General features: G+C 36.4%; 1 protein-coding gene across 1 annotated transcript in view; it reads left to right on the top strand.

The window, feature by feature from the left end:
* The first annotated feature begins 1,061 nt into the window (after window positions 1-1,061).
* Window positions 1,062-10,657, top strand: part of prkcab (protein kinase C, alpha, b) — a 219,354-nt gene continuing 209,758 nt past the window's right edge. The window contains exons 1-2 of the mRNA XM_067382826.1: window positions 1,062-1,225; window positions 2,189-2,220. Coding sequence (XP_067238927.1) covers window positions 1,062-1,225; window positions 2,189-2,220 — 196 coding nt within the window. The remainder of the gene's footprint in view (window positions 1,226-2,188; window positions 2,221-10,657) is intronic.

Genomic DNA, 10,657 nt, shown 5'->3' with positions numbered 1-10,657 from the left:
ATTATTTTAGTATTTGTTTTATATATATTTTCAATACTTTTGAGCTGCTGATCTTGCATAAGTATAGGTTTTATTTTTATACTGTATTTAATGATTGGGACATTGGGTCTTCATTTCTGACTTGCTGTGTTTTGCAAATAAAATGAGAAAGACCCATGATTTTGGTATGGGGTAAGCTTATACGAAAAGAAAATTTAAACATTATAGAAACGCGTTACTGTTATGGTATGGCCACAACAGACGGATGTTCTGCTAAATATTCGGTGTTTAGAGTTTTGAAAATGTGACTAGATATATATATATATATATATATATATATATATATATATATATATATATATATATATATATATATAAATATATATATACTGTAAATATGTATTCATTCGTCCCAGAGCCTTGGTTGAAATTGCAATTTTCTCATGATTTACAAATAGTTGGAAACATTTGGGATATATAACACTGGCCTATAGTGGACTTTAGATATTTTACTGCAAAATGCTTACATATTGCACTTTTAATGACTTGTTTGATGAGCTAATGACTAGATGTTTTGAGGGGTAAGAGATTATTCAACAGAGAACCATATAACACATTTTGAGCAACATGACATTAGCAATTTATAATGTAGGAAATAGTAGACAATTGTACATAATTGCCTGAATGTACTAAAGCATTTGCAATTTGTTCAAAAGAATGACAAACTGCTTTTATGATGTTGATAAGATCTGGATGATGTGGAGGTTGAACAAGTTGTTTTGAGAATTTCAGTTCTGGTCTGAGAAATGTGCCAAAGATACTGAGAAAAACTGTAAAGAACGTCGTCACGCAGCTCTCGACTTTCGTAGCGTCGCGTTTTGAACCGTACAGAGATGGCGTGTTCTTGTTTTCTTCCACGCGATGGCGCTGCACACCCTTGTATTGAGTGACAGGCATAACGGAGAATGCTGACGTCAGTGTAAGTGAGAGAGGCGCGCTTGTAACAGGAGAGACGCCGCTGAACGCGTACAGTAGACGCGTCGCGCAGTGGAGGAGACACACACCTGAGGAATAGCGGCGCGATGGCTGATCATCTGATACAGATCAATGACTCTACCATAGTCAATCGATTCGCGCGGAAAGGAGCTCTGCGACAGAAGAACGTGCACGAAGTTAAAAACCACAAATTTATCGCTCGATTCTTCAAGCAGCCCACATTCTGCAGCCACTGCACCGACTTTATCTGGTAACAGACTCATGCAGTTCACATCAAACTTTCAGAAATTGCACTTTTGAATGTGTGGCTTGACAGCTGTCAATGATTTCTTACTTTTATTTTGGCTTTCTCAATAATACATTAGAAACTGTTTTACTTTGATAGGAAATTGAGGTGCATACATTAATAAATTAGCATAATAATGTGTTTGCATGTCTGAGCTTGAACTCTGAAAAAAATGGTTATATATATTTAACATATTTTCAATTTATTTACTGTTTAAATTCATTATATTTGCTAAATTAGCAATATGATTTGTTTGCATGTGGCAAAAAAGTGGCTTAAAGTGACCTAAATATTAAAAACAAAAGGAGATATTTTGTAGTTCCACTGCATAAAGTCATTTTATTTGATTTGTTTGGTATAATTTTATAGTTTTAGGTATTTCAACAGACTTATGTGTGTTGTTATAATCATACTTTTGCAATAATAATAATAATATTAAATAATAAATTAATCATTTATATGTGTTTTATTATATGTGCAGATGAAAATTAGTCTTTGGCTGAATCCGGTATAATGCATTGAATGGCAACATATCGGTCCCTTTTCAAATAAATAAAACTAAACCAAACATGTTTCATTTAGACTAAAGGCAAATAATGGTTAGAGATAATGATAATGAGCTATTAATGTGCAATCAGAAAACCATCAGCTGATGTCATCATCAAACTGGATTTGCTGAACAGATGTTTCAATCATTTTAATATCTAAATCCTGCTTTAATACTATTCAACCTTTCATAATCATTAAGGTTAAAGTGTTTACTTAACACATTTCATCTCTTTAAAAAATCAGAAAAATTCTATCTTCGATAAGGAGAGCATTAAAACAAATTTCAGGTTGTTTTAAAACAGTGAAAGTTATCAAGTTATGTTTTGCGACTAACACAATTTTTTTTCTGTCTTTCTCTTATCAAATGCAACTCTACAGGGGATTTGGAAAACAAGGCTTCCAGTGCCAAGGTACTGTATGTGTGTGTGTGTGTGTGTGTGTGTGTCTGGTAAACCCTAGTGAGGAGTAATACCACTCATTTTTGACCTTATGGGGACATTTTTTTGTTTCCCAAGTGCAAAAAAGTTTTCTGTGATGGATAGGGTTAGAGGATAGAATATACAGTTTGTACAGTGTAAAGGTCATTATGTCTATGGAAAGTCCTCACAATGATAGGAATTCCAGTGTGTGTGTGCTGTAGTGAGAGGATGTGGTTTAGTGTGACTGAATCTGTGCTCTGATGAATGTGTTCAGGGTTTACTACTCTACTACATACAGTGCTTCATGGGATATGAGGATGTTCAGTTTATGTCATCATTGTGGCATTAAAGGAACACATCACACCTCGATAATGTGGAAAGTGTTGGCCTTGCCAGGGTTCTGGTGCTTTTGTAAGCGTCTTGGGCAAATCTGTTTAAATCTTGGCTCCGCCATGTTAACGTTGGCTTTTGATAAATGGCAGGTCCCAAATCAGAAATGGTTTTGATGAACACTATGCAGCTGACTATATATTCAGTGACATTCTGGAGAATTCTGTGCTTCCAACTTTGTGGCAACATGTTGAGGAGGGTCTCTGTTTCTGCTCTGAAATTACTGTAAAGAATTTGACTGGCCTGCACAAAGCCCAGACCTAAACATCTTTGGGATGAATTGGAACAGGAAGCCAGACCCAAGTGCTTAACCTCACTGTTGGTCAGCCTATGTGGTGGTTGTTTGCAGGCTGGTTGTTTAAATAATTAGTCCACTTTCAAATAAAATTTTCCTGATAATTTACTCACCCCCATGTCATCCAAGATGTTCATGTCTTTCTTTAGTCGAAAAGAAATTAAGGTTTTTGATGAAAACATTCCAGGATTATTCTCCTTATAATGGACTTCAGTGGCCTCCAAATGGTCGAAGGTCAAAATTACAGTCTCAATGCAGCTCCAAAGGGCTTTAAACGATACCAGATAATAATGGTATATAATAATGGTATAATAATGGAATAATGGTCTTATCTAGGCAAAAACTGACTTACGGAAAAAAAACGAAACTGTTGTTTCCTGTATGGAAAGCGGAAGCATGTGCAAGGCAATAATTTGTGAAAAGCATATGTAGTTGTATTTTTTTTTTAAACTAACCGATCGTTTCACTAGATAAGACCCTTATTCCTCGTCTGGTATCGTTTAAAGCCCTTTGAAGCTGAAATGGGTAAATGATCAGGAAAATTTTATTGAAAAGTGGACTAATCCTTTAAAGGCCCATTCATTCCAAGAATGGTAACTATAACAATATCCATGATAAAAGCATAGCAGAGTTAACACCACGACTAAAATGATAACAGCACAGAGGAACAATACAGCTGGAATTACTTTCAGAATGATTTATTCTAGCTGATGAATGATAAAAACATTGACAGCCAATCAGAATCCATCCTGTTTAAAGAGCTTGAGCATTTAAAGCAGCAGACGACAAAACTGCAGTGCGTGCTTAGAATAAACAGAACGATATCTGGACACTAATGTAGTTATTGTTATAGTTATCTTTATAGTTATCATTCTTGTTGTAAACATGCCTTAACACTGTGCCCCAAAAGCCTAACAGTTCTGTAGGCGACCTGTTCCATTTGTGATTGTTCGTTTAAAAGTATTGCTTTGAAATTTCCCCCCTCATTTTCAGAATAAAGAAAACTAATTTATGTAATGAAATTCGAGGTGCGTTCCAATTTGTATTTCCAATCTGTTTTACGCATAGTGTATGAGCAGTGTTGGGGAAAATTACTTTTAAAAGTAACAATATTGCGTTACTGTACACACCTCTACACCAGAGGGCGCAGCTTAAACAAATCTTTCAGCTGTGCTGCCATTCTGGACCGCAGAAGAATAAGATCCAGGTCAAGAAAGTTCAAAACTCTCCCTGCGTTCCATTCGGAAGGGCTCATGCCCTAATCCCTTCAAAGGGTTTTCCTTCCGGAGTGAGAGCTTCGAAGGGATGAAGGGTGTAGGGGTAAAAAAACCCTCTTTTTTTGGAACGCACTTCTACGTCATCTTAACGAGACAATCAAGGAGGATAGATTGTGCAAGCTGCACCCTTTATTTAACGTTAGTTTATTTATTTATTTATTTTTGGTTTATTGCACCATAGCCTATTGTATCTATGTATTTTAAACATTTGAATGGACTGATAAAGGGAGCTGTAAAGTATTTTTGTTGAAGTACAATGTCGTTTTGACCATAATAATGTACCAAATCTAACTCGTATAAATATTACAGTAGTATAGAAAAATACTATACATACATTTATAGGTCAAATCGAACTCCGAGCCTCCTGTACCCATTCTGTGACGCCAAACAACTTCCCTGTGCAAAGGATCATGGAGGCCCGAAGTGTCCATCAGTTGTACCCTTTGAAATCTTTCATTCCAAAGGGCCATTTAAAGTGGCCAGTTTTGAGCACTTCGGTTTGGAATGACCCTTTAATATGGCGGCCATGATAATTTCATTCCGAAGTGCCCTTCGGAGGGCGATATATCCCTTTTGGAATGCACCGTCTTACTTCAGCGATAGCCACAAAAAAAAAAAAGGAAAAAAAAGAAACACAGTCGGCAGCAGCAAAGACAATGGTAAATAAAGTGAGATTAAATACATAAAGTATAATTGTGTAACATATTTAATTACTGCAGGTTTGCATAATATTGTGAGTTTGCATTTCACTGTTTTTTTTTATTCATTTTGAAGAATACTGACTCTGTCTTTGTGAGTAAATGCCTGCTCATATTTATTCTAGAAATACAATTCTACGCCTCTGCACTTAATCACAATTTCTTTGTTAACAGTCAATGGAAAAATTAAACAGTAAATGGGAAAATTAAGTAACTTGCAAAAAGTAACTTTGAAAAAGTAATGCATTACTTTACTTGTTACTTAACTCGCATTAATTGTATCGTATTAATGTGTTACCCCAAACCCAAACACTGTGGATGTCCAAAGTGTATAACTGCAATGTGTCATTTGGGACACAATTTTTTTATATATATATATTATATATATATATATATATTAATATATTATTAATATTAAAATTGATTTTTCAAGAAATTCTCGTCCACCCCTCCAGACCACACTAAAAAGCTGCAATTACAGATAGTAGGTACTTAGTATAAGACAAATAGTCTTTTTGACCATTTTTAATGATATTACCAATTAAATGTGTTTTTGCATACAAGAAGTGCAGAAAGTCTGTAGCTTCAGACAGCTGTAGCTTCAAATAAACTGCTTAAAAAATGTATTGGCACAAACCCATTCCAAGTAGGTCAAAAGTAAAAGATGCCAGGTAAGCAGTCTTAATTCTCAAGTTCCCTGAACTATTAGACCGTGTCCTAACCAGGTGTGACGACTCAAGTAATTTGTGTCTGCACACTGAAAGTGAAGTGCTGTGTAATGTGACAGCTAATCAAAACATATTTGCAGTTTGCATATATACAGTTGTGTGCAGTGAAATGGACATCTCATTTGGACAAATGAGATTCATTGTGGGTGGGGCTTATCAGTACAGTGCTCCAGAAATAGAAGTGGCCGACAAAACGTCTTAGAGTAAAACTAACATCGCTGACAATTCTGCTAAACTTCTTCAATCCCCAAACACTATTTTAGAAATATATTACAAATGTTACAATCATAACTTGCTAGAAAAAATGACTTGTCAGAGCCATGGTGCAGCAATAACATGGTCAAAAAAAGAAAAAATCCTCTATAGTGGAGATACTAACCAATTATTTTCCCAAAATCCATCCATATTTGTATGTTAATTGACAGCATCAGTACTTAAAAGTGTATCTTTTCCTCGTGGCTCTTGGGAATCATTGAGCAGAAATACAAAAGTTGGCAGACTCAGATGGTCACAGATGGCAAAGGTATCTCATGTATCATGTTTGTGTATCTTCCTGTCAACTGGACATTAGCCATGGAAGATGGTCAAGTTTTTGAGGATGTGTGTGTGTACATCAGCGAATATATTTCCAAAGCCCTCTGCTGTGTTGGACCAGAGACATACTTTACACTTGTGCACAAGTGTGAATACCTGGTCAACACATTGCAAGCGTGATGTCATGTTGTACAGCCCAAAATGATGGAATTTGCTGCAACTTTTTTGAACTTGATAATAATTTTGATTGGGCTTGGAATTATGGATCTTGATTAGCTAATATTGCATTCTTCCCTCAAATGATTTTTGTTTGTATTTTTGTGGAAAAAACAAAACAAAACAGGCAGCCACAAATAATGCAGTGATTGGTTGAATTAGCATTCATTTTTGCTATCGCAAGACTGCAAAGCCCTGGAGGGTCTGTAAATTTTGCTTTAGTGTGGTAATATCAAACTTCAGTACTCAAGGGGGCACTTGTCACGGATGAATGAAGTAACTCAATGTTCTTCATTAATCACAGAGAACAAACACAGCTAACATAACTTTAAGGCGGAACAAAGAACTGAGCAAACTGAAGGCTTAAATAGAAACAGGGAAATCAAAGTTGACACTGTTCCAGTTATATGTCCACTTGAGCCTGGTACGGCACCGAACAATTACAAACCGTTCTCGGCCCTGAATTCTCATGATGGTTAGCCAGCCGTGCTCAATCGTGCTGGTAGAATGTGTGTAGTGACGTCGGGTCACTCAGGATTGGTCCCTTTTTTGTTGCCAGACTACCAGTTTCTCTGTAGCTGGTCAAGCGTGCTATTTTAGTGTTAACAATAAAATTAATAGTAATATCTGATCATACTCTATAACAAGGTTGCTATTTACATCTCATATCAACTCTTGCGTTGCGACTGTATTTGTAATACATTCCAAAGAACGGCCGTTATCAGCCCTACAGTGGAAAATAAAACCATATCCGAACCGGCTGGACTGGATTGGCATGGAATGGAGTGGTTAATCTATTTGGCCTGATGGTGGAACAATTGGCTAAAGAAACAAGGAACAGGTGTTAGCAACCATAGTAACAAATGAATTAAGAGAAAACTGACTGTAAAAGAAAACAGAGATATTTAAATGAATGCATGCTATAATGGCTTTTGCAGAGACCTACAGTACTTCACCCGATTTTGCAAAGCAAATTCGATTTTGTGCATCATGAGTGTGTTCCATCACACAATTAAGAATCCACGTATGCACTGCATTCTCTGCAACTGCGGCTATAGTAGACATTAGCAAAATCTTTTGCTTTACCCTTACGGTAATAACACTTATTAAGTATGTGCTATAGCAGGGTTTCCCAAACTGGAATTCGCAACCCTCTGTTAGTTTGTGGGGGAACTGCAGGAGATTTGAGAGTTTATTAAAAATTAAATAATAACATGGCAAATTAGAATAAATAAATTGGGCTGCATATAATTAAAATAAAAGTTAAATCACTATATGGCTTAAGGTGCGGTCCAAAATTTTGCAACATGTTGTCCATTGCCAATAGTGTATGAAGCACAGCTCATACAGAACTCATTTTTAATCCAAGCAGCTTTATGTTGATCAAAACAGTAAATTTGTGACTTGAACATGAGCAAAATCTGTGGGGGAACATTTCAAATGACAAAAATGCGACTTATATTCTGGAAAATATGATATATGTGTAAAAGTTTATGGTAACACTTTATTTCAATAGTCGACTTTAGACATTCTACCAACTGCGTTGCATGTGTACATACATACATACGTTGCAACATGTCAAATAACTCTCTTTAGAGTATTAGTAGACTGTTTGTTTAATGTCTGCTAACACTTTATTTTGATGCTACTCAACAGACATTCTACTGTCTATAAGTAACTTTGTCAACTTATTCTACTAACCCTAACCCTAACTACTAGTCTACTAAAACTCTAATAAGAGTTAGTTGGCATGTAGTTGCAGAGTTTTTTATACTTAGTAGAATGTAAGGATGTAACGGTAGACATATTCATACCAAACCATTTCGATACAGGGCTTTCGGTATAGTGCACGTACCGAAAGCATTGCATTGTAACATTAAGGTCTCCTGTTGGGGAACACTTCGGTTTCCCGGTGAATTACGACAACGGACAAAGACAGGTGGATAAGACGAAAGCAGTACTTGACGAATACAGCGTTGTAGCCTAACCACCAATAATCACAATAAGCTCTGCGTTTTGATGCTTTCAACAGAAGAAACAAAGTGTCATCCTTCATAATCTGTCCACGAAATCATGAAATAACTGTATAGGTGCCTCAACTGGCAGCATGAGTGAACGCGATCATCTCTTTCTCTTTAATACTAGTTACAGAATAAACATGAATGAACATCTGAAGGTATGTTGAAAGATACAGTACAACTTACTGAAACATCACTCAATCATTGTTAAAATGGCGGAAAGACATCACAATAAAACAGCTTGTAAACAATCACATAGCATTTACCTCAGAAAAGCCATTTAGTGTACACAGCTTGTTAGTTTGCTAGAGAAATGAACTCTTTCGCTTAATATATGCACTGTATTAGCCTATGTATTCATTATATTTTACTTAACCTGTTAGTGATGTCTTGATTATTTAATGTATGTTTAAATAAATCTGTCATGAAAATGACAGCCATTGTGTAGAAATGATTACATTTCAACAAAGAACATAATTTTATAGTTAGATTTAAAAGTTAATGCAAAAACTGCCTTATGTGCAGCTTACATGTTTGCATACAATTTGTTATTTGAGTGTTGACTATTATTTCTAAAAATAAATAGCGATTGAATTTAGGCTAATAGTGTGGGCTGTGACATTTTTTTATCTTTAAGAAACTTTTAGTTATAATTTAATTTAATATATTAAAGATAGAGACACAATTTGTTCAGTAAACTACTGTTTAATGATAAACGTTTTCTCCCCACCTGCTGTACCGAACCCGTACCAAACTGTGACTTCAAAACCGCTAGTAGAATGTCTAAAGTGGACCATCAAAATAAAGTGTAACCAAGTTTATTTCTGACCTAACAATGCAACAGAGTTTTCTGAATTGTACATTTGAAACTCACTGTCATGTTAAATCAGTCTGGCATAGCTAGAAGCTCTTGTGTTTTTGTGTAGACTGTTTTGGGTCTGACATATCACATTCATAATGACAGTCAGCCTATAAGCAGTCATCATGGTGAAGGTTATTGAAGAGACTTTGATGGCCCTTGTGTCAGAGCTTTTTTGTGAGGACATTTCTTCCTAATGCAACCCTGTCATAACTGCTTCTTGCTTTCAAGCACATACCACATGGTTCCATAGTCTGGGTCCTTAATTAAGTGTCATTGCGGACAGCATGTGTTTGCTCCAGACGGCTCTAACCTCCATCCGTGCAGTAACCTGCCTGCCCATATCTACTTTTTCACTGGAGAATGTGTTGCATGCAGAGAAGTGAGGACAGCATGAGAACACTGGCTAACCATGGTCTGAACAGGCTGGCTGTTGGTGAGCTCACAGATGGCTTCACTGATGGACGGTTGGCTGTGGGAGCTGGTTGGTGTACAATGGAGTGGGAAGCGAACATGAGGGCCAGGCCAGAGAGTGCATGTTCTTTGAAGCATTTGGGAGATGTGTAATGGTGTGTAACAATGAAAAGGCTTCTGATACCTGACCGAGAGCTTTGAGACTTGTGATGAGAGGCATCAGACCTGCAGTCACCTGCGTTTTCAGCATATTACTCCAAAACTGCTACTGAGAGATGATGAGATACATGAGGTATCCTGAACAAGAAGTTCATATCTTCTTATATATTAAGTTCTTAAATATTATAAGAACATTTTTTTTTCTTAAAGGGGTCCTTGATTATGATTTCACCTTTTTTTAAACTTTAGTTAGTGTGTAATTAAAAAGTTACGACGCTCAAAGTTCAATGCAAAGAAAGATATTTTCTTTTACAGAAATCGCTTTTTAAGGACTACAACCAATGACTGGTAGTGACTATAACAAGCTTCTTCCTGGGTTGGTGACATGCTGGGCTGCTTTAGAGAAGATGAAGAGTTGTTGTAGTAGAGTGTTGTTAACATGCCGTCATTTTACTCCGGACTGTTTCACCAATGAGGATCAATTCAACGCTGGATTTACACAAAAGATTAACATGACGGCACATGCTAGGTGATAAGTTGAATCAACTCCACAGCAACTGCATAAATTTACAGACTAACCATTCAGAAATGTCTTCTTGAGCAACTTCTTCCTGAGTAATGTAAGGCTTAACACTATTACTGACAACCCTCATTTTGTCTGCGTGAGATTCTCCGGCTTTGTTGTTGTTGAGCAACCGAAGCACAAAGCTGTTAAAACTCCGCCTTCTTCTGAAAAATGGTCCGGGAGTAGCAGCTCATTTGCACTTAAAGGGATAAACACAGAAATGGTGTGTTTTTGCTTACATCCAAATTGGTGCAACTTTGACAAGCTTTAATAAA

This window comes from Chanodichthys erythropterus, chromosome 3 (genome assembly GCF_024489055.1).
Source record: "Chanodichthys erythropterus isolate Z2021 chromosome 3, ASM2448905v1, whole genome shotgun sequence".
NCBI lineage: Eukaryota > Metazoa > Chordata > Actinopteri > Cypriniformes > Xenocyprididae > Chanodichthys > Chanodichthys erythropterus.
Note: the sequence above shows the minus strand (reverse complement) of the source record. Positions and strands in the feature narration are given on the sequence as shown.